Genomic DNA, 25829 nt, shown 5'->3' on the forward strand with positions numbered 1-25829 from the left:
ACGGTCTCAATCCATAGGCGTGCCGCGATGATTAGGGTGTGCCCAGGCACACCCCGTGCGCACGCCTATGAGTCTGACCGTCTGGCCAGTATTAACGCTCTTTGCTGGGTCTGCCTGGGCAGCTCGTTTGCCCAGACTCCAGTAAATCCGTCACATGTGCGCATAGGCATGCGCAGCCCATTTTATTAGGGTATGCGCCAGGAAATTCTTCCCTTATGTTATTTATTGTCATGTAATGTGATTTTTTTTTTTAAATGTTGAGTGGATGTGTGGTGTGGGTGTGTGTGTTGTGTACGGTGGCTGGAAGTGTTGTAGGCGCTCTTGACACAGTCATTAGTTGAGTGAAACATAGGTTGAGTACCTCTTTTTTCCGACTATATATTCTGTTGCTCTCTTGCTATCTACCTTCTTAGTGGTGGCAAATATAGAAGTGACAGTGTAGTTGGCATGTTTACTATTTAGGGACGCGTAAGGATCAGCCAGTGTCCATTTTCTGGAAAAAAGGAAAAAAGGAAAAGTACCAGCGCTAATATGTGCAAGAATATATATACAATAAACAAGTGTAACAAAACCCACTAAGGTTCAGCTGCTCTCTCATCCCAATCTTATCTTTTTACAAATGTCGTAAAATCAGAGTATGGGTGAAGCGCTATATGAGTGGGTGACCGGAGTAGATATTTGGTGGTGGAGATAAGAAGTCAAAAAACAATACCTTAGTAAAAAAAATGCACAATAACTCTTTAAGATTTTTCAATTTTCTGTCCATTTTCTGTCTTCATGGTTTTTTCCCCCCAATTGGTTGTGGTTTCATTGAGCACCCTCTTTATATTTTTTTGCAATAAAGCAAATAAATAATGAAACTGCTAAGGGCTATTTGTTAAAATGATAAATTGTAATTTTTTTGTATAATTGGCAGGGAGGCAGGGAGTATCTCTGGACACTAGAGCCTAGTAATAGGAAGATACACTTTTGAATACTTGTTGTTTCACTTTTCTTTTAATATAGTCATAAGCTTTTAAAGAACATATAAGTAAAAGGGATATTTTACAGTTTTTTTATGTATGCCACACCCTATAAAGTTTGATAGTGGAGGCTCGTCCATAGTGGCTCCACTCCACCAGTTTATATGTGGGGAGAAAATGTATTTGAAGTAGTGTACAAACACAAATAATTTTTTTGGGACAGTAAGAGAAAGGAAAATAAAAGGGGAAAAAAATAGTGTCTCTTTATTTCTGTTGGTTTCAGTTTTGCAGGGCCCCTCCCCCTCGATGTTAGCTGTTTAAAGAAGCTAATTTGAGAGGATCTAGGCATATAAAAAATGGGGCTGGTTTGAAATCTGCCCTGTTTCAGCAGGTTTTGCACATGCCTAGTATACTTTAAGAAGGAATTTCATGACTGCTGACTGCTTTGATCACTAAATCTGTTACTCTTCCCTTCCCATAAATAACACAACACCATGTAAAGTAGGTAAAGACAATGGCCACAGCTTTATTTAAACCATAAAACCATATACTGTCAGCTGCTGGTTTTACCCAGCAGACAGCTAAACGTTTAACTTCTTTTTTCAGAGCCTCTTCAGCCTGTCCTTTGTCATCAACCAAATTCCCCAGGTCCTTTTTCGGATATTATTCATTTACCAAACTTGCTGGCGCAGGAAACCCCCAGCTGTGACAAAAATAAAAAAAAAAAACAAAGAAAAACACAACACAACAGAAAGCAACAATTCCAGAACTATTGGGGACGGTGGGTGGGAAAAGACAGTGCTGGGCTCCCTTATCCGTGAAATTACTGCTTTCAACTGTCAAACCAACTGTATCCATCTCTAGTCCTGAGAAGGACTTTTCTCCATTGGATCTGTGGTACCTGGAACTCTGGAACAAAGCGCTGTAGTGTGGCTAGCTCTACCCCTCCCCAGTAACTGGACGACACATAGTTCTGGGAGTACAACTGAACTTTATTGTGCCACATTCAGCTTTTTATACAGTTTCTATACAAGAACAACACAAACCTCTCCCAAGTGTCTGGGAGATAATTGAGTCTAAGACCGGTAACTCTATTATCTCTCAGTTACAGGGAACCATACATAGAATATGCAAAAACACCCCAAAACTACATTTAAACTACACAGGAACCTCACAAGTTTTACATTCCCGAATAGCCTGGATCTGAGCGCCCATGTTGTCCAAATAACGCTCAGATCCGTTCAGTGTAACGGAATTTCCCTTCGGACAAAGTTCTGACCGGCCAGCCACAAGATGATAGCCTGAAACAGGTCCAGGGGAAAAGAAGCAGCGGATGGTCAACTTTCGGGAGTTCCTGTGCGAACACCAATGAAGGCTCAACCTGGCTCTTAGGGAGCGAATGTTCCCACCAGTCAGTAGTATCTTTTTCCTGAACAGTGCTTTCTTGACTAAACTGTGAGTGCAGCAGGCAGTGGTAGAGTTTCCCCAGGATTCGTGAGATCGCATATCCGAATTGAGTTCCAGACGCTCGATGACCATGTATCGCTGCCTGCTTTCGGGAGACAAAATGGCCACCATTCACTGGAGCACGTGCGTTCTGTTATACAAATGGCGGCCACCCAGGGAAAGCACTTGAGCTAATTACTTCTTTGAAGTTAACAAGCCAGGGGGGTACGCATGTATTGGCCTCTCTATTTAGGGGCCATCATTGGCTAATAGCACCAGGGGGTGAGATTACAGTGCCCAAAGAGAGCCCTTGGAAGGTAAAGAGAGAGCTGAGTCATTTTACAGACATGTACTGTGTTGATCTCTGTATTGCAACTCTGTGTAATCCATCATGGTGATCCTGGCTGTGTGGGATATTTGTTATCTTTTTATTGTGCCCAGCTCTGTGTGTTATTTCTCTTACTCTTACTCAATTCTGTCTTTTGTATGGGTATATGCATAATAAACCCAGCTCTGTGTATTGTATGGGTATGTTTGTATCATGCTAAGCTCTGTGTATTGTATCTCTATTTTTCTCAGCTTTGTTTGTGGTATGGATATCTTTGTATTGTACTCAGCTCTGTGTATTTTATAGATATCTTCATGCTGTACCCAACTTGTTTTATTGTATGAGTATCTCTGTATTATGCTTCACTCTCTGTATTATAGGAGTATATCTGTACTATAGGGAGAGGTAAAATTCAAGGGGAGGAGTCTGGCCCTCTTCCATCTTAAAACGTCACCAGCCACCACTGGCTAAAACCACTTAGTCTTATGGTCGACAGTATTCCTCTTGGCTCTATGACACATCCTTCTTCTTTCTCCACTTTTCGGAGATTCTGTTATTCTATTTGAAGTCCAGCTAAAGCACACAAAGTATGTTAGATTGAGGTGAACACATATTTGTGTTCTCAATTCTTCTCTATGAGAAACATCTGACTAAAGACAGACCATTAAGCTTGTAAAAAAGCAGTAAAGAATGTATATAATAATAATAATATATTTTTTTAAATATTTTTTTAAAGCAGCACTGTCACCCCCCTGAAAAATAAATGACAAATAAAAGATAAAATTTATCTTTATTGACTATTCGCTAAAATTCCAACCCAGTCAAGAGATATAAACAAAAACAAAAAGGTTGTGTCATAAAAATACAATAACGTATTGTTGTCAGTAATCAAATAAAATAGCCCTGAATAAAAAGGAATACCCCTTTAAATGCAATATAAGTTCTTGGGTAGATGGTAGATGTAGATGGTAGATTATTCTACTGAAAAGTAGATTCCTTGTTAAAATCCGTATAGATATGTAAAATAGAAAGAATGGCAAATCCATTAGTGCAATAAAGCAATATAAGTGTGGTATATGTAATAAAACAGCGGTATCTTACTCACATTTAATGGAGCTATAGCCAGCTCTAGTTATAGTAGTGTACAGTGGTATAATCCCCACTTACGGGATATGTAGATAAGTGTCCGAAGGAGAGGTCGCTTTGTTTATTCCAAAATGACAAGGATATATAAAAAGGCAGTTACTAGTGCTTTATGTTGCAATAAAAATGCTCAAATAATAATTGTAGTGAATATTCACAAATATAGAGCAGGCAAATTGCTCTATGGATAAGGCGTCGGTGGTATGATCCCCACCTAGGATTTCTTTGGAGTAGACAGGAACCCAGGAGGTAAATAAAATAAATCAATCTAAAACAAAAGGTAATTTGGCACAATACACAAGTATAGTGATCAAAAATCCTTTATTAGATAAAAAAACAAAGTAATTTCCATAACGCATTTCACAGCATAGTGCTTTATCAATTGGAAGCAATACAATCATCCTGGCTACATGGGGTTTATACAGGGACTGTTAATTTTAAAATTGGTGCCAAAAAGTGACATCACAGTCCAATTAGTAAATACAATAATTGTTAAAACATGTTTAAAACGCAACAGAAAGACTTTAATATAAACATAATTTGTTACCAATCATAAATATTATTAAACTGTTTTGTGAAGGGTGTGCAAATGGTTTGTTGAGAGCATCAGCTTAGTGCTTTAAGCCAATCAGCAACACTCCTGCTTGCAGCAGATCTACTTACATAGAATTTGACGGCAGATAAGAACCGTTTGGCCCATCTAGTCTGCCCAATTTTCTAAATACTTTCATTAGTCCATGGCCTTATCTTATAGCTAGGATAGTGTAACAAAACCCCTATTTTGCCTTCCCATGAGCTGTTCTCCACAGTTCAGGAACCTGTTCTAAACTTTGTTTTGTACCTTCCTCACATTTGAGATTATAAAGTATCGAACCCCGACCACCCCCTGGCTCATTAAGTACAAACAAAGCAAGAATTAAGTGCTCTCTCTGGGTGGCCGCCGTTTGTATAACCGAACGACACGTGGTGGAGAAAACAGCGGCCATGTTGTCGCATGAAAGCAGGCAGCGGGACTTGGTCATCGAGTTTCTGGAACTCCAAGCGCGAACACTGGTGAACCTACGCGAACCTTTTTTAAGCTTTTTTAACCTTTTTAGTACATTTTGGAACTCCCGAACATAACCGACCGCTACCTCTAAAACTATGGAACTATTTTTGGGCAGGCATCTCGTGAGCGGTTAGTCAAAATTTCACCCCAGTGGCGATACGACTGTATTTGTGGGATCTGAGCGCTATTTGGACAACTTGAGCGCTCAAAAACAGGCTTTTCAGGGATGTATAAATTATGGGGGTTCCTCTATGCGAAATATGTATTTTCTATAATTTGTCATTTTTTGCTTAGTCTTATGCCTTTCCCACGCATGCTTAAACTCTATCACTGTGTTAACCTCTTCCACTTCAGCTGGAAGGCTATTTCATGCGTCCGCTACCTAGTTATGAATTGTTTACCCCCTTAAGGGTTAGCCAGGGACCTCCTGGCACCATAACAATGTAGTCTGTATGGTGCAGGATGGTCCCTTTCTTGTGGGGCTAATTTGGGTCAGTCTATTCTTTTGTTTCTCAATTTAGATGATATTAAATGCAGTAAATTTTAAGTGATTATGTGCTATCAAATATTCAAAATGTTCTTTGCTGCTGTAAATCTGGCTTTTGGGTAAACAATGATTTTTTTTCCTGGATGTGATGGTCATTTATGATTATTTACAATGTATTAATCATTGTTTTGAAGACCTCACACCCCTGGGACACATGAGGACAACAACCTGGTGTGATTCATTTAGGTGCCTGGCCCCATTATACTGATCTCTGGTTGGACAATAGAAGGAGGTGTGAGTGTGTTTGAAAGAAAGATAAGGCATTCTCAGCTGCATTAGTTAACAAACATCTGGCTTCATGCCATACCAGGGGTAGCAGCAGTGATAGAGGGCAACAGCTGAATACTCTCAGCCAATTGCTGGAATGAATAGGTATATATATAAAATAAAAACAATCCTGCACTCCTACTTAACCCCTTAAGGACACAGCTTCAAAAGCTTGTCTTGTACTTAAGGACACAACATTTTTTTGCATTTTTTGCTGTTTGCGTTCAACTGTAATTTGCATTTTACTAATTTATTGCACTAACACATATTATATATCATTATATATCGTTTTTTACAGGACAAAAAGGGCTTTAATTTGATGTAACACATACATATATAAATGCTAATTTATTGTAAAAAAATACAAAAAAATGAAAAATATATATATTTTTACAGTTTTTGCAATAATAATGTGTGCATAATTAGTGCAGGTTAAGGAAAGTAATTAAAAATACATGAATTTAGTTGTTCTGATTTACAGAATATGTAATGTGTCTAGGATTTTAAGTTTTTTTGGGTAGTTACAGGCAGTGGCGCACACACAACCCATTGGGCCCCGGTGCGAAAACTGATCCTGGTGGGCCGGGCCCGGTCGCAGCCGTGACCCTGGTATGTACGCCACTGGTTACAGGTCACAAAACACAAGGAGTGAAATAAACTTTTAATGTGGAGAGATTTTAGAATTTGTCATGTTTGTCTTGTAAGCTTAATAGCCATAAAAGAAAACAAAATTGCCACACAAAAGTATATATTTATATAAAGTAGACAGCACAGGCTATTTACCTAAGGTTATTTTGACACTTTTTACGTAGACATTTCACCGCCAATTTCTGCTAAAATCCAAAGGGTTGGGCCGGCTCCATATCGACACACCAGTCACCTGGAGGAGGACATCCGCGGATCTGCCACCGGGGTATCTTGATGTGGTCACCCGGGGTATCTTGATGTGGTCACCCCCGGGTGCATGTAAATGTGTCATTTTAAGGGCACATGTCGGGAATGGGCAGCGTACCGGGCAGGGTTTCCATCTGCAGCATCATAAGTTGGGACTCTTGGCTGGGATTACCCCCACCAGCTGGGGGGGGGGGGGAGCGGGACCAGGCTACCCATCGTCCTGACTGTCACGCGGCAGTCCTGCAGGTCGAGGCTTTTTTTTGTTCTGGGCGCGTGGCTGCGCTGCCTCGCTTTCAAGGCCTCAAGGGCTTGCCGTGCTCGGGGTGTGCTGTGAGCAGGCTGAGAGCCGGCCCTGTTCATTCCTGGGGGTCTCACTACCTTGCAGTCGATTTTTCACCGGCTCTGGTGGGCTCTAATTATAGCAGGTAATTGTTTTTAGGGCTTGATGCCGGAGCTGGCGAAGATGACTGCTGCTCAGCTCGGCGGCCCGGCCCCCCAAGAATTGTATTTTTGTAGTTGAAAATAAAGCTTTGCTATTTAAAAAAAAAAAAAAAAAAATGGCTCCTAACTTTTTTGGCTGGCTCCTAGATTCCAAGCAAATTTGTTAAGCCCTGCCCTTCGCAAACACACACTCTGCACCCACTACACACTCACACACTCTGTATCCACTATACACAGATCCGATGCATTCACTACGCACATACATACAATACACACACTGCATCCATTACACACAAGACACTGCATCAACTACACACACTGCGTCCACTATACACACACACAATACATTCACTACACACACTTCATCCACTACACAAACACACGCTCTGCATTCACTACACACACTGCATAACATAATAGATGTGGGTGTGTTTTGGTGAGTGTGGTTTTGGTTAGGTGGCAGCATTTCATCCTAGGACACAGGCAGCAAAAAGGGGCTGGCCCTGTGTATAGAGGCTGTTTGTTGTCTCTGTGTATAGGGTGTACCATGTGACCATGGGGCAAATAGTTTTAAAAAATAGTGTGTGGGTATAAGGGTTGTAGTGTGTTTGAATAGAGTGTATAGTATATGTATATAGGGGGTACAGTGTGCATAAGGGGTGTAGAGTTTGTAAGATGGGGAAATATGAATGTGTGTATTAAGGTGCAGTGTGTGTTTAGTGGTGTACTGTGTATAGTGGGTGCAAACCAGAGGCTCCTAGGTAACTCCCCCCTACACACACATTTCAGAGTGTGCTTTATTTCCTCACTAACCCAGGAAAGTACAGAAAGCCCACTTTGGGCTAGTACTGCACTCCATGGGTAAGCAGGGGGGATCCTTGCATCTCCATATTGGCCTTGCCCCCTTGGACAGCAGCAATGACTATACTTTCATCAGCCCATGTTTTATTCTGGATAGGAAGAAACCCTCTAACCTTAGGCGTACATGTTTCTGACAGTGATACAGACTATAAGCATTCAATCATGACATATCAGTCATCGACAACCACAAGTCTAGGGTCAATTAAATGTTTTTTTTTTTTTAATGCATATAGTTATACATTTTAAAATAAATCATGCAAATCTTCTTCTATATACTTTTCACAATGTTAATGGATTGTATTTGTCCCTGGGGGAGCTGGATCCTCTATCCTGTAACAGACATAGACTGTATGTATGTTTAACCCATGGAACTCCCTAGGTGAATCCAGCCCTGATTGGTGGATACACAGGCTGGCTAACCTAGCAACTACCTCTGGCCAATCAACAGAGGCGGCAGATGTGGCGTGCGGAGGTAATATACCCACTCTGTAAATCAGAACGTACATATTTGTAAACCACGCCCCCAAGGCACGAACTGCTATAAAGCTGTTTCCCTGCACCGCATTGGGTCACACTCCCGCGCAGGAGTCTGTGGGAGAAGATGGATGAGAATAGAATCCATGATCCGCGGAAGGTAACGCAGGCATTCCCAGACCCCAACCTTCTGGATTTCCGGGTCCTGAGGAACCTCCTCTGCTTAGAGAAGACACAGCTAGCCCGCAGAGTGCCTTTCTGCCAGTGGCCGCAGCAGGAGGTGACCATGAAAATGATGCAGGTCCTGTCTCAGTGGTTGCTGGAGGTGGGCTTCACGTAAATAACTATAAAAATTGCAGGCACATATTAAAGCATGTGGTGAGAATGGAAAAGCCGAAAATGTCCCCCCAAAAAGCGAGAATGGAAAAAGGAAAATAGTGTGTATATATATATATATATAATAATTTTGGTTATGCAGCGCTGTTTTCATTGCAACACACACACACAAAAGATTAAAAAAATATATAAATAGACACTATTATTACAGTTTGACTCTTGAGGGGTACCTGCCAACCCCCAGACTATCTATGCTCATATAAAAAGAGCATGACATCTGTTAGTTTACCTTCTACTAGAAAATGTGAAGATTATGAGAAAACACTATTTAAAATGGGCATTTCTCCTAGTTCTTTGGCGTATGATTTGACTGAGAAGGGAGAGCAGAAAACACCTCCCATAGGTATTCCTGTTCTCCAAAGCATAGCAAATGCATGTGCTTTGCTTGCTATGAAACTTGCCTAGTAGATACTGCTAGCGCTGTGTCAAGATATCACCCCATTCAGATGCTGGCAATGAAGCAAGTGTTGCACAGGTTTGCCCTGCTTGGCGTGCCATCCAAAAGTAGGACAAATAACAGAAAAGCCGTAAGTGTTACACAAAGAGTAACGTCCACGAGGCTCAGAAGTTGGCGGCGCTTTTAAGGAGGTGAGGTAATAATATCTCTATACTTTGCATTAAATCCATTATGTATCTTTGTAATATATGATGCATTTAATGTATATGAGGGTAATAAACGGTACGTTTATGTTTCCATTAAAGGTACACACTATAGGAACACAAACATGTACTAATGACCTTATAGAGTTAAAACCACCATCTGACCCCCCGCCTCAATAAATATAGTAAAATCTTACTTGTATTAAAGTCTGAAGCTGCTGTCTTTGCCTCTGACCTGCCCATGTCTGCTGACATCATCAGAAGTGGTGGTCTGAGCCAATCAAAATGCTTCCCCATAGGATTGGCTGAGACTGTCAAGGAGGCAGATCAAGTCAAACACAGACCTCGCCAATCAGCATCTCCTCATAGAGATGAATTGAATCAATGCATCTCTATGAGGAAAGTTCAGTTTCTGCATTCAGAGGGTGAAGACACTGAATGACAGTGCTGCTCACTGTGCAGCACTGCCCCAGGAAGCACTTCTAGCAGCCATCTAAAAAGTGGACAGTGAAGTTATCACTAGGCTGTAATGTAAACACTGCATTTTTTTCTGAAAAGACAGTGTTTACAGCAAAAGGCCTGAAGGGGATGATTTTACTCACCAGAACAAATACAATAAGCTGTAGTTGTCCTGGTGACTACAGTGTCCCTTTAAAGGTGCAATTTAACCATGTACACCACATATATGTATTGATTAACTTTTTTCACATTGAACAAATACCCCCTATGATCAAGATTCTTCATTTTATGCACTTAGATAGACGTCTTCAAATATGCAGCTCTGCCATGCCGGCTTGTATTTGTGTAGTGTAGGGTAATCAGCCCACTCTAATATAATCCATAAAAAAAGGGTGGGGTTTGTGGTCCTGAAAAAAAATCTCAACACTGCTCATTCTCAGTATTACAAAAATACATTTCTTTATTCCAAATTTTATTAAGATAGATGAATTCGACACTCAGTGGAAAATAATCTTATAATATATGTGGTTAATGAGACACATGGAGGGGCTGCTTGGGGTTAATGAGACAGATGGATGGGCTTGGGGGTGTGAAGGAGACACATGGAGGGGGGGGCAGCTGATGGGAGACAGACACAGAGGTCTTAGGGGACAGAGAGGGAGGACAAAGACAGGGACTGGGAAGAAAAAGACACGCTGAAAGGTGCTGGGGAGGAAGAGACACAGAGGGGCCGAGGAAGGGGAAAAAGAGATACAAAGTGTCCATTTTGAGGCAGTGGCGCAAGTAGCTGGTCTTGCTTAGGGCCCAAATAGTCTTGCACCGGCCCTTGAGGGATGGCTTAGGGCAACATGGAGAGGAGACCGTGTCACCATTGGACATCAGTTGCCAGCATACTGATGATAATTGATTTGTATGCACACATTTAAGGATGGAGACAATTGTACAAGTTCTAATCAAATCAAAACCTGGAATTTGCCCTATGTTCAAGCCGTACTTTACCTCTTTCATATTAAGTGCACCCACACTTATATATAATATGTTCAGAATAAACAGGGCTTTCATTTCACATAAAATATTCATATATGAAACTAATTAATATGACTAAAAGCAAAACATTTCAGAAATTAAGAAATAATGATATTTTTCAAGTTCATCGTGGCATTTTAGCTGTGAATATTATAACACTGTTTAAAAACTTTTACAAAACACACATATTTGTGTTCAGTGATGTCCTGCGAGTACAACAGTACCCCACGTACAGGTGTTATGGTGTTTTGGAAAGTTACAGAAAATATAGGGCATCCCCCATTTTTAGTTTTTACACATTGAAATTTAATGGGTCAATGTTGCCTTGGAAACTGTATGGCAGCCCAGGAATGAAAATTCCCATCCATTACGGCATACCATTTACAAAAGTAAACAACCCAGGTTATTCAAAATGGGGTATGTCCAGTCTTTTCTAGCCACTTAGTCACAAACGCTGACCAAAGTTAACGTTCATATTTGCTTTTTGCATTTTTGACACAAAAATTGCACTTTCACTGATGATATCATCATTGTGATATGCTTTACTATTTTAAAACACTAATATTTGTGTTCAGCGGTGTCTCCAAGTACAACAGTACCCCCTCATGTCAAGAATTTATAGTCTGTTAGAAAGTTACAGGGTTAACGCCGTTACGGCGTTCTATGCCGTCCCGCATTAACTGGGCTTTAAAGTCGTTGCGGCGGCAGCACTCCCTGGCAGATCAGGCCCCCGGGTGCCATGTGATCGCTCTCAAAGAGCAACCACATGGCCCCCTAGAGCTCGCTGTGGATCTGCCTGCAGGGGGACTGTCTGAAATGTCAGACAGTCCCCCTGCTGGTGGAAAGTGTAAAAAAAAAATATGTTTAAAATTCATTAAATGTATTTTTATATATATTTATATATATATATATATATATATATAAATATATATACACGTCTTATATATATGTAACGTCATACGTAGTGTATTTTAATGTTAATATAAGTACATATATTAGTATTAAAATACACTTAGAATGATGTTACATATATACAAGATATATATATTATATATATAATACATCTATATTTATTTTATATTTATATATACACGTATAATTACAATAAGAAATAAAAAAATATTTTTAAAAAATTAAAATAAATTATATATACATATGTAATCTCATTCTAACTGTATTTTGTTATTAATATATATATATATTGGTAACAAAATACACTTAGAATGACATTCTATATATATCTATATATAAAATACAAATAACCGCATAAATATATATATAATTACATAAATAACTACACAAGTCTACACGTAGACTTTAAATACATATATATGTGTATATATATATATATATATATATATATTAAAATTCTACGTGTATATTTAAGTAATCTTTTAACATAATTATGTGATTGAATTAATTAGAATTTGATTGACGTGCCTGACAACCCAGGCAGAAAGTTCAGAGAATTTAATTTGCACGCAATATATTTACCCAGTATCTTTCCAAGACACCATACAACCTGTACATGGGGGGTACTGTTTTACTCAGGAGACTTTGCTGAACATGAATATTGGTGTTTCAAAATGGTAACTTGCATTACAACGATGATATATTTAGTAAAAGTCAAGTTTTTTGCATTTTTCACACATGAACGGCACTTTTACTGGTGATATTGTTGTAATATGTTTTACTGTTTTGAAACAATTATGTTTGTGTTCAGTGAAGACTCCCAAGTATAGCAGTACCCCCTATGTACAGATTTTATGGTGTTTTAGAAAGTTAGAGGGTCAAATATAAGGCTTGCATTTCATTTTTTTCACATTGAAATTTGCCAGATTGGTTACGTTGCCTTTGAGACCGTATGGTAGCCCAGGAATGAGAATTACCCCCATGATGGCATACCATTTGCAAAAGTAGACAACCCAAGGTATTGCAAATGGGGTATGTCCAGTCATTTTTAGTAGCCACTTCGGTTATACAAACGGCGGCCACCCAGAGAGAGCACTTAACCCCTTAAGGATGGAGCCAAATGTACACGTTGTGAACGAAACAAAATGTAAACAAAACCTGGCATTTGCGCTATATGTCTGTCCAACCGTAATTCACCTCTTTCATATTAAATGCACCCCCCCTTATTATATATAATTGTATTCAGGGGAAACAGTACTTTCATTTAATATCAAATATTTAGCTATGAAACATAATTTAATATGAAAAAAATGGGAGAAAATAAGATCTTTTTTTTATTTTTTTAGTTCTACATGACATTTTAACTGTCAATGTCATAATACTGTTTGCTTTTACTGCAATAAAATACACATATTTGTATTCAGCAAAGTCTCACGTGTAAAACAGTACCCCCTATGTACAGGTTTTATGGTATTTTGGGAAGTTACAGGGTCAAATATAGCGTGTTACATTTGAAATTGAAATTAGCCAGATTGGTTACGTTGCCTTTGAGACTGTATAGTAGCCCAGGAAATAAATTTACACCCATAATGGCATACCATTTGCAACAGACAACCCAAGGTATTGAAAAAGGGGTATGTCCAGTCTTTTTTAGTAGCCATTTGGTCACAAACACTGGCCAAAGTTAGCATTAGTATTTGTTTGTGTGTGAAAAATGCAAAAAACGCCAATTTTGGCCAGTGTTTGTGACTAAGTGGCTACTAAAAAGACTGGACAAAACCCACTTGCAATACCTTGGGTTGTCTACTTTTGCAAATGGTATGCCATCATGGGGGTAATTCTCTTTTCCGGGCTACCACACAGTCTCAAAGGTAACATTACTAATCTGGCAAATTTCAATTTGAAAAAAAATGAAAAATGGAATGTGCTATATTTGACCCTGTAACTTTCCAAAACACTGTAAAAACTGTTAATGGGGGGGGGGGGGGTACTGATGTACTCGTGAGACTTTGCTGAATCCAAATATGTGTTTTTTGCAGTTAACCCCTTAAGGACACATGACATGTCATAATTCCCTTTTATTCCAGAAGTTTGGTCCTTAAGGGGTTAAAGGGAAACTCCAGTGCCAGGAAAACAATCTGTTTTCCTGGCACTACAGGTCTCCTCTCCCTCCCACCCCCCAATCCCCGGTTGCTGAAGGGATGAAAACCCCATCAGTCACTTACCAAAGGCAGCGACGTCGCTGCTTCTTCCTCCGCCGCCGCTCCTTCTCTGTATTACGTCGGCCGGTGGGCGAGACTGATCCGCCCACCGGCCGGGGAGACCTAATGCGCATGCGCAGCAATGTCTAGTAGACAGCCACTAGAGGTGGAGTTAACCCTGCAAGGTAATTATTGCAGTTTAGAAAAAAAAACTGCAATATTTACACTTGCAGGGTTACGAGTAGTGGGAGTTGGCACCCAGACCACTCCAATGGGCAGAAGTGGTCTGGGTGCCTGGAGTGTCCCTTTAAGCTAATGTTGTTTAGGTGACTATAGTGTCCCTTTAAAACTCTGTTCCCAGGTGCCTAATATCTATTCTGTGCATAAATGTATTTATGGGCAGAAGTGGTCTGGGTGCCTGGAGTGTCCCTTTAAAGCTAACAGTATTATGACATTAACAGCTAAAATGTCTACACAGTTTGTTTGTTTTTAATCTTAATTTCTCACAGTTTTAAAAAAAAAAAATCATAATAAATTATGTTTTAATTATGAATAGTTCATGAGAAATTAAAGCCCAGTTTCTCCTGAACAAAATAATATATAATAAGTGTGGGTGCACTTAATATGAAAGAGGTGAATTACGGTTGAACAGACATATAGCGCAAATTCCAGTTTTTGTTTACATTTTGTTTTGATCAGAACGTCTACTATTGACGTCCTGAAGGGGTTAAATATAGGCCTTGCAAATAAAATTCTCTGGACTTTCTGTCTGGGTTGTCAGGTCAGGCAGGTCCCTCAAATTGTGATTAATAAAATAACATAATTATGTAAGAAGATTACATAAATATACACATAGCATTTATATATATATTTAAATTCTAAGTGTATATTTATATAAATATATGTGTATATCAGTTTTTTAAAAATATTTGTATTTATAGATAAATATATAATTTCATCCTAAGTGTATTTTTATACCAATACATACACACACACACACACACATATATATATATATATATATATATATATATCAAAATACAGCTATAATGAATGTGTGGCATTATTACTGTAATTGCATTTTTTCTATTTGCAATGTTTGCCCCTGCAGGCTGACCCCAAGCTTACTATGCTGACCATGTGGCGGCTCTGTCAGAGCCGCCACATGGCCCAGTTGGGCCTTATTTGCCAGAGAGGCACTGCTTAAGTTGTAAGGCAGTGCCCCAGAAGCTGATCGCCAGGTAGGTAAGTATATCTGAGGCTCTGTGGCAGAAATCCGCCAGAACAGCTTTAAAGCCCCTTTAAAATGTGCACGGCATAGAACCGCGGTAAGGGGTTAAAGGGACACTCCAGAGCCCTAAAGCACTTTAGCTTATTGAAGAGCTGTATGTGTAAAGAGTGTGTCCTTTTATTTCCTTTTCATTTAACAAAGTGCAGATTTCAATTGAAATTGACACTTATTTTATAAATTGTCAAATGTTTCTGTTTCCTTGTTTGCTTTGTTATGCGGAGCAAAAGTCAAGGGGCAGGCAATTACCCAGAGCACTTACCTTGCAAAAACTTCTCTTTGAGTTGCATTGTGACGTCTGTCACGCTGAAAAGGCAGTGTTTACAGTGAAAAGCCTGCAGGGACAGGCTATAGACACCAGGACAACTACATCTAGCTGTAGTGATTCTGGTGACTATAGTGTCCCTTTAAGAATTGCATTTTTCTCATTGAAAATGACTGTCTCCTAGCTTTTTTAGCTGGCTTTTAGATTCCAAACAAATTTGTCAAGCCCTGGAATAAGTAACATGTCAAGTAATGTGTGAAATTAGGGGGTTATCCAGTAAACATCAAATTGCAGTGAATATTTTAGGCTAAAATTGCTAATCTGTGATTATATCTGAATTGGAGGAACTACAGGACAATGAGCTTTATTTTGCTTATGAAAGCCAGTGGTTAAAGTTCCACATGCACTATCCCTGAAGTTTAATTCTTGGCAGTGTCAAGCATTCATGCTTCCAAGGTTGATAAAATGAGTACCATTGCATTGGGTAATAACATGAAAACTAGAGAAATATAAAACTGTCTAGAATCTACCTGATTTTTACTCTTCTGCCCTGCCAACTATAGGTATGTGAGCATCAACAGTGTGAAGAAGGGGTCTATCAGCTTTGCTTGTGCCTATTGTGTACATATATGTCCATGAGCCCTGTGAAGATAAGGCAGCTGCAACGTCTGGGGTCTGTTTGCCTTTTTTTGGCCTCCAAAATGAGGGACCTGGTACCAATTACCGTGGAAAAGTTGTGTATGTACACAGACTACTCTGTCACCGCTCAGAAAATCATGGTAAAATAATTATTGATTCTATTTGATATACAATTATATTTCACTTTATTTAAAAAAAAACTTAAAAACATTTTATTGTGCACAAAACGGTACAATAACATGTGATGCAATAGATCAAAGCGTTACAATGATAAGAGTAATAAGGGGTGGAGGGCGTACAGAAAAAAGAGAGATGGGGGGGTGTTACATTTAATTACGTAATTTGTCACATATTTAGTTATGGAATGCTGTTGGCCATAAGCCTAAACCATTATGTTTGTGTATAACATGATTGTGGTTTGGACGTATGGCTCTGTGTGCTCCGTTGTGGGTCCTGTAATATCCTGCCAACTTGGCAGCTAGGGTTTCCTCGATCTTCAGTCTCCCGTGTCTACTTGTAGAGTAGCTTGTGTTATGTGTAGAGGCTATTTAGCCACAGTGATGCTGTCTTAGCTTTTGGTTGCCAATTGGGCTATCTTGTATCTCAACTCATGTAAGAGGCTCATGGTATACATCTAATGGCTGTTTCACCAGTGTCACTTGGGGTTGGCCTGTGTGTTCTCTGCAACTGACATTGGGTTTTCCGCCAGAGATAGCAGGGGCTCAGGTTGGTACTTGTACCTGCGGCTACCTCCTGACCATTGTTGGGGTTGATCCCAGGGTACCTCAGTGTCCCACCGGCTAACCATATTTCCTGTCTTGTCTGCGGTATGTTATGTAGGGCGTCATGATAACTGGTCTCTAAAATTATGTCAAATCGGTCTCTTTCATTGATCGGGATCTAGGCCAAACATCCTGGTAGGTGGTTCGTGTGCATTTGGGTAAAGGTGCGCCATGGGCTCCATAGTTGGACGTGTTTCGTGTATCTTTTATTAATCGAGAAGGTGATCTCCTCCATTTGTCGTACGAATTCAACCCTGTGTATCCATTCCCTGACCGTGGGTACTCGGGCCTGTTTCCACAGAATAGGGATCATCTGGTTCGCTGCTGTCAGCATGTGGGCTACTAGTTTGGTTTTGCCAGCCTTGATGTTAGGGATGGGCACTGAGAGTATGAAATATTCTGGGGAGAAGGGGATTGTTGAGGAGGAGATTGTCTGGATTAGTGTGTGAATAAGTTTCCAAAATTTTTGGATCTCTGGGCACTTCCACCATATAGGTGTTGTGTGGGCATCGTGTAATTGGCATCTCCAGCACTCGTCGGGGGGCGTTTTCGTGAATCTTGGCTGGCGTGTAGTGACATTTTGTGATGTGTTTGTAATTGCTTTCTTGTGTACCTAAGTTAGTGGATGATGTGTGCGCTTTTAGGAAAATGGCTTTCCGTTGACTTGGGGTGATCTCCATCCACCTCCTGGCAAAGTATGGTATGGTCTGGTGATTTGCTTCTACCAGAAGTGAATACATAGTCAATAACGTTTTCTTTTTTAATGTGCGATCTTGACATATTAGTTCTAATTTGGTAAGGTCCCTATTCCCCTTGGGAGAAGGATGGTGCGGTTTATAAAATGGGAGATTTGGGCGGGGTGTAGGTGTTGTATGCCTCTAACTACCTGATCGGGCATCAGTTGTGACATGGTTTTGATCTCACCCTCCTGCAACATGTCCCGCACCGTCAGTATCGGTGTGGTGTGGAACTTGCAGATGTTTGTACCCGAGTGCCCTTCTTGAAACAAAGGGTTGTGAGTGAGTGGATATTGCGGAGATGGTTGCGGGGATATGCTAGCCATGTGTCTGGTTGAGTCCCAGACCTTCAGGGTGGCAGAGATAGTAGGATGTGGTTTGGATCGTACGTATATACAGCTTTTTTCGTGCCATGGGGTTGCGTGTAATGGGATCTCGAGAAAAGGGCCCTCAATCTTAACCCACTGTGAGTTTGTGTTATTGTCAGTCCAATGCTGTGAAGCATGGTGGTGGCTCACTGATGGTTTGGGCGCGTCTGAGCACTAAAGGCACTGTGCAAATTAATGGCAACATGAATGCAGCATGTTATCAGTAAATTCTGGCAGACAATTTGCACTCTTCTGCATGAAGGCTGCATATGGGACGGTCTTGGACTTTCCAGCATGACAATGAACCTAAACACAAGGCCAAGTTGACCCTCTAGTGGTTACAGCAGAAAAAGGTAAATGATCTGGAGTGGCCAGTCTCCTTACCTTAACATCATTGAGCCACTCTGGGGAGATCTGAAACGTACAGTTAACGCAAGGCGATCAAAGACTTTGCATGACCTGGAGGCATTTTGCCAAGACGCATGGGCAGCTATACAACGTGCAAGAATTAGGGGCCTCATAGACAACTATTTCAAAAGGCTGCATGCTGTCAATGATTCTAAAGGGTATGCAGACTTTTGAACAGGGGTCATTTCATTTTTGTTCTTTGTTGTCATGTTTTGTTTTATGATTGTCAATATAATATATTTTATTACGTACAAAAAGTACTATAGTGAAAAAATAATACAAAAAATAAACACAGTGACAGAAGCAAGGGCAAATACAATAATGCAATGGTACAATGCCAAAGAAAATTTCTTACAAGCCACAAGACGGAAACACAAGTCACCAAACCCCAAAGGCGGTTTATCTTTGGCATTGTACCATTGCATTATTGTATTTGCCCTTGCTTCTGTCACTGTGTTTATTTTTTGTACTATTTTTTCACTATAGTACTTTTTGTACAATTTTTTCACTAGTACTTTTTGTATTATTTTTTCACTATAGTACTTTTTGTACATAATACAATTTGGATTTTTGAATATTTGAAATCGTTATAGTGTGCATTCTATATTATATAGATATTTGGATATTCTAAACATTTAAGGGAGTGTTTATATGGTTTGCACCTAGCTATCTAAAATAATTGTGTCTCTCCATGTGTTTTTAGTTTGTGAATAGTTGTTTTATGATTGTGTCATCTGTTGTAACCTACAGTTGAATACGAATCCCCTAAGAAATAAAAGAAATGTGTTTTGCCTGCTCGCTCATGTTTTCTTTAAAAATGGTACATATATTACCAATTCTCCAAGGGTAAGCAAACTTTTGAGCACAACTGTATGTGGCCACAAAAAGCATGTTGATTACTGCAGTATCTATAAGCATTAGAAAAGGTTTGCTCTGTTCTACTGTCATCTCTACTCTGTTAACTCAGAAGAGGGTTACAGAAAACAAAAGGGACATGAGGGCAGCACTTCTTGGATGCAAACGGGTACAATGTGGTACTTACATTTATTGAAGGACACTCCAAAATACAAATGTTTCAGTTACACCTCTCTGTCAATTAATATTTATACATTAACAAAGGGGTCTACCTGAAACATTTGTAATGTGGAATATGCTTCAATAAATGTATATATGTATGTAGCACATTGTGCACTTTTGCATCCCAGAAACACCGCTGGAAAAAGGTAAGTTTTAACCCCTTTCCCCTTTCCAGAGCCGGGCGCACCCTCAGGGCACTCTAGTGCCAGGAAAACGAGTATGTGTACCCGAGTATGTTTTCCTGGCACTAGAGTGGTCCTTTAACCCAAACTATTAAAGTTAAACAAGGGAGGGATAAGAATGGGAGGGAAATATTCGCCTCCTGTCAATAATAAAATTAAGATTATAGGTACACTAAAGCTAGCATGATCTACAATTTTATAACATGACAGGAGGCTTCATATTTGCTGTTTTAACGCTCCGCCAACAATGTTTGTTTCGCTGGTACCTATTCCGGGAGATAACTAGAGCAACCCCAAATGTACCTTCCAATTGCGAGAAGTGACGGCAGATCGATCGATTTAGATGCCAGCCGCCGGTGTACCACAAATTACGGAAAAAACTCAATCCGCTATTAGATCCGCTGTACGAGGGGTTGCGACCTGTTCCTTAGAAGACGGTCCGTGAACTGCAAAGCCGACATATTAACCATTTTCCTGCAGGTGCAAAATTCCAAAGATCATTGGCGGACTCTGAACCGCGAGAAAAAACTGCCACCAGGCCTCGACCCTTGATGTGAAAGGTGGCTCCTCTGATCGTGCCAGGTGATGTGGTCGTGCAAACAACCCTCCAACCTCAAGCAATGCGTCCGAGTCCACCACCAATTCCGTAACAGGACCGAATAGGGTATTTTCGTTCCCTCATGGCCTACGAAGAGAGTGGTCTCATCTGAGAATGAATCTACTACGTTGGCAAGAGTGCAGGGAAAAACTAGTCGTATACTAGGTGTTTCAAGTACTCCAATTGGACTGCAGTACTCCCAATGGAGCGTCTTATCTGGGTTCCAAAAACTGAATTCATGTGGCGAAACGAGGATCGACTACTCTGGGAGATTGTGAAGCCTAGAAATACCAAAAAGAGGGGAACGTAAATAGAGGTTGAGATTTCCATCCAAAGGTATCCTCGAAGAGTGATAAGCGGTCCGGATCCATGGGGTAATTGGGACCTGCATAAAGAAGAAGAGTCGTCACGTGATGTAGTCGCGTGGTAGACCGCAAAGGAGTCAAAAGTGGTTGGCAAAACAGAATCGGGCCTTGATGAGTGGGTCTGGATCAAGATGTCCGTCCGTGGGACTGTCGCCTGATTAGGGAGAGAGTGGAATAATCCGAATAACTGCACGTACGATCCCGCTTCAGTCCAGCCCTGCCAAAAGCCCTTGGAGGGATTTATGGTATACACGTCACACTAAAGATAGAGTATAATAGCGTGAGGCATCTAGGTCCCTGTATTCCTAACATTCAGAGGAATGTTATTTTCAAGAGTAGGCCATAGGACCCAGGTATTTGAATTCGAGGTCTGAAGTCTAGGTAACCATACCCCCCATCTTCGTCTAGAGTCCCGTGATCTTATAGAGTTGTCTAATACGTAGATAGAACGTAAAGACCCTTCGCTAATGACAGCTGAATCCAGAGAATAGATATAGCGAATTAAAGGGGGCGTGGCTTCAACCATCCAAAGGGACTGTGTCCAGGTTTCAAGAATGTCGGGTAGCCTGATCCGAACCAGACACGGGACCTGAGCAATACTCCAGCGGGAGATTGTGTCCCGACTTTGTGACATCTGTGTAGAATTCAACGTCGAATAAGGGTTCCTCCATAGAGTCCAAACAGTCATCTTTGTCGGTACCTGAATAGGTGGGTGAGCGAAAGATCAAAAAACAGTGGTAGTACCAGAGTAGAGGTAGTCCTGCCATATATCCCAAGATTGCTAGCGGCCAGGGAACCAAAACTCAACCGGGGACTCCGGTCTTTCCATGCGACCAGTGGGAACGGTGTATCTGCAGACTGGGGTTATGGGACTTCCCCATTCCCGCCATCTGAGTAAGGCAGTGCATGTTTGCTCTTTGGAGGCATCAAAATCTCATGCTACCTTGTGCATGGAGCGGGCCATAAGAAAAATAACGAAGAAAAACACCGCCATGCAGCGCACCCTGAAAGTATTGAAATAAAGGGCAGTATACGGGCTGTCTGAGGAGGTCCTAACCTGACATAGCGGTGAAGAAAAAACAATGCCACTCGGGGTACCCCCAGGCTGGGCCCAACACACACCAAAAGGATGCAGCATGCACCACAATGTGACCTACAGTGTGGAGAAATACCTAAACAGACCAGGGTATGCCACCTAATGAAACAATTAGACCCCAAAAACATAGGGCAGGTAGTGGAAGCAGATCACAGAGAAAAAGAGGGGCAGAGGCATGAAACGAAGTCTGTGACACATGAGGAGTATGAAAAGGAAGAGATAGCCAGCAATATACAATGAAGAAAGGACTAAAATCTCTCATAAAAGTAATGAACATAAGGTTATTAAAAAAATATATACTATCACACTGAATGAATGCAAGGACTAAACAGTAGAAGGGGATACTAAAATGCCACCTATCTCCCAAAGGCGAGTTGTAAAAAACCCATCCCACATAAGAATCCTAGGCTAATGTAGAGGGAAGGAAGGGGTTAAGCCATGCAGAGACACAATCCTGGACATTATGCAGAAGGAGCCTTAGTAACAGGTTAGCTACAAGGGCATCTCAGGGAACTCTGGTGCCTGTGGAGAAAACCAGGGAGCTGTTTACCCCACTGCAGTAGAGCAAACACTGTGGGAGGGCAGCGAACATCCACACTCTCCCTCGTTGTCCATGCGCACGTGGGCTGCGGTACTTGCCAGCCGCTGTTCGATGGTGCCGATAACACAGAAGAAGTGAGGGAGGGGGGCTCCGGCCATCTGGATCTCGCGCAATAGCGCTAGTTCCAAGGAGGCCACAAGGAAACAACACGTGGAGCAGGCACGTGGGACCGCCCGTGATAGACTAAGCGGTGCCGGCATTCGGGAAGTCAGAGGGGGCAGTAGAAGCCCCGCGACTATACAACGCCCAGATAAATAATAGGGGGAAACATCATATGATTGCAAGCAAATACAAATAACAGTGACAGAATAGTGCAAGCAGACAGACAGTATATCTCAAACACAGTCATAGCTCCTTGCTGCAAAGTATAAAGGTTTTGCAAGTGTAGATCAAGTTAGCCAGAGAAAGGCTAGACAGGCCTAAGGGAAACTTAAGTAGGAAAAAGACAGGTAGAAGTAATGGAATAAACAGGGGAGAGGAAAGTAAAACAAATCCCCTAAAATCAAAATGCAATTAAAATAGGCATAAGATTACATTCACAGCCACCCACTAAAAGCAGGAGGCAGTGGTACTCTGACCTGTACTGATGTGGAGCAGCAAAGAAATAGGAAGTTATGTGTGGGGAGGGGAGTTCTATAGTACCTAACTTTTTTCTGATTGGTTGTTTTCTCTCTATGTTAATGTGCTGCTGTGGAGTTCTGGTAAAGAGAGACTTAAGCAAATATGAAGCCTCCTGTCATGTTATAAAATTGACTGTCTTTCCTCGGAAAAGATGCCTCCTTCAGGTGAAAGTTTCTTCAAACATTCGATAGATAAAGACCCACCCTCCTGTACAGTATGTTAAATCCTTACTTTAGTCCTGCATATACTACAGTATAACTTTCCCTGACTTAACAGAAATATTTATTATTGGGGAGGTTTTGGGTTATCACACTTTTATACTCAAAAGGGGAAGTATTGTACTAATACGCTAACTATTAAGAATATTAATATTCGTTGTAGTGTACTCTACCATATTATCTAATCAATAAATGCTTTCTTTAAATTAAAATAAATTAAATTGTACTTATTCATTTTCTTTGAAGACTTGGGAACTGCTAGTTCTTTCAAAGCTGCATTGGAACCTAGTGGCCGTTGTACCAGATGACTTCCTAGAGCATATCCTGGTGTACTTGCAGCTGTGGCAGTGGCTTAAATTGATTCGTAGACATGCACAAACCTATATTGTTCTTTGCACAGTTGGTAAGTGGTCAATTACCCATTCCTTCATATTGTGTTAAAGGACCACTCTAGGCACCCAGACCACTTCAGCTTAATGAAGTGGTCTGGGTGCCAGGTCCAGCTAGCTTTTACCCTTTTTTTTTTTATAAACATAGCAGTTTCAGAGAAACTGCTATGTTTATACTGAGGGTTAAGCCAGCCTCCAAATCCTCTAGTGGCTGTCTCATTGACAGCCGCTAGAGGCGCTTGCATGCTTCTCACTGTGAAAATCACAGTGAGAGCACGCAAGTGTCCATAGGAAAGCATTATGAATGCTTTCCTATGCAACCAGCTGAATGCGAGCGCGGCTCCTGCCGCGCATGCGCCTTCAGCCGATGACGTCGCGAGGAAGAAGAAGAGGAGGAGGAGGAAAGTTCCCCGCCCGGCGCTGGAGAAAGAGGTAAGTTTAACCCCTTCCTCCCCCCAGAGCCCGGCGGGAGTGGGTCCCTGAGGGTGGGGGCACCCTCAGGGCACTCTAGTGCCAGGAAAACGAGTATGTTTTCCTGGCACTAGAGTGGTCCTTTAACTGCAAGCCCTATTCAATTGTATTCTCCTGCTAGAGGTGTGTGTGCTTGATTATTCCCAAGAGAGAGAGTCAAAAGCCATTTCCTTTATTATTTTCCTGGACTGTCCCACTGCTAAGGTACATTGCACACACTTTTTGGTTCTCTTCTCTATGCTCATTCCATTTTTTATTTTTTTTTCTCCCTCTTGCTTAGATTATAGTTTCTATACATATGGCCCCTCAGTGGTGGCTGCAAGCAGTGTTGTGGCAGCCGTTTTTGGTTTAGGCTTGCTTCCAAGGTCTGGAACTGGGGTGGACCTGATTCTTAACGTAGCTGCACTAATAGAAGCAGACTCAGTAAGTAATAAAGGTGTTCTTACTAACACACCAGACCTGAATAACAGCAATAACTTCACTTACTAAGTGTCTCTCTCACTTTTTCCACACTCACAGGATAACCTGCGGAAATGTCAGGAGATGATGGAAATTGCTTTTGCAAACACACTGCATGGCACAAGACCTTTGTGATGTTTATCATACTGAATCTTTTTGATGTCTAAGCTGCTTAGCTAGAGCTTGTAGCTGTGTGGACAGATGATCTTACCCACTTAATACAATAACCCCAAAGCAGTACTGGGGGCTTGCACATGCTCACATGATTAGTTCAGATAAGCATGTCATTGTCCTGTTCTAGTTTGAGGGGGCTGTATATACAATTATGTTTTGTAGGCAAACGTTTAATAGAATAGCCCTTACATGCAAAATCAGAGAAACACTCATGAACAAAAATAATACATTCAATAATGAATGTCAATGCCACATTTTAAGATTATTTGGATTATTTTGTTCAGCGTTCTAAAGGATTTCACTGTTCCTGATCTGATTTGGAGTATCAAGGTTTGAAACTTAATAAGAGGGTCAAGCCTTCTGATAAGTAGCTCATCCCGACTCTTCACACAACCATGTTCCAAACAGAACTGCCCCTGCATTAGAGAAATAAGTTATTTATATAAAATAGATTGATTCCCATTCCCTTGAGACACTATTGAGCACACATCAAAAAGTCAAGTAATATGTACAGCATTTTATGCTTGTCTTTCGGGTAATATCAGCCATCAATGTTGAAAACTATCAGGCAGACAGTAAACAGGTTTGGCAGCGCATGGTATAGTGCTGCTACTGTGACCTAAATGTTTCTACCCAAGTAAGGTAAATTCGGCCTTCTTTAGCTGTATATATGTTGTTTTGCTCTTTCTTATATTACCTCTACAACATTGTGATACCTCCACCCTGGTCATTATTCCTCATCTGATGATTTATGTCGACTTTTTGATATGTTTGTTCCTGTTATACCGTTGGGGCGAAAGAGATGGGGTAGGTTGCAAAGAAATTAATAATTTTCACTACAGTAACATGTTTATTTCTACATTGCAAATTCACTATTCTAATTATTTTACAAAATGTCTATTTTCTCATTTTATTTTAAGCATAAATAAATTTGGTTTACAAAAGCGATGCTTATTTTGCTTGTTTTTGATATGATATGCAGCATAAAGATAGGTGTGTAATGGGTTATCATATTTGGGAGTGCTTGTAGGTGGCAGAGAGTAAACATACTGTAACGGATCGACGGGCACCCCGACTGGGTACCTC

General features: G+C 40.8%; 1 protein-coding gene across 1 annotated transcript; it reads left to right on the plus strand.

Annotated features, from left to right (window-relative positions):
- The first annotated feature begins 8538 nt into the window (after positions 1–8538).
- On the plus strand, positions 8539–25539 carry CCND3 (cyclin D3). Its single transcript, XM_063444361.1, has 5 exons — positions 8539–8736; positions 16122–16337; positions 23497–23653; positions 24391–24533; positions 24630–25539. Exons 1-5 carry the CDS (start codon positions 8539–8541, stop codon positions 24702–24704), a joined length of 789 nt encoding a protein of 262 aa, XP_063300431.1. The 3' UTR covers positions 24705–25539.
- Positions 25540–25829: the final 290 nt, after the last annotated feature.

This window comes from Pelobates fuscus, chromosome 1 (assembly GCF_036172605.1).
Source record: "Pelobates fuscus isolate aPelFus1 chromosome 1, aPelFus1.pri, whole genome shotgun sequence".
Taxonomy (NCBI): Eukaryota; Metazoa; Chordata; class Amphibia; order Anura; family Pelobatidae; genus Pelobates; species Pelobates fuscus.

Bases quoted from the DNA above. Each gene is read 5' to 3' on its own strand.
- CCND3 (XM_063444361.1), top strand. From the start codon at position 8,539: ATGGATGAGAATAGAATCCATGATCCGCGGAAGGTAACGCAGGCATTC. The intron at 16,338-23,496 runs GTAAAATAATTA...TTTTCTTTGAAG, and splicing joins TCACCGCTCAGAAAATCATG to ACTTGGGAACTGCTAGTTCT. The intron at 23,654-24,390 runs GTAAGTGGTCAA...CCTCTTGCTTAG, and splicing joins TATTGTTCTTTGCACAGTTG to ATTATAGTTTCTATACATAT.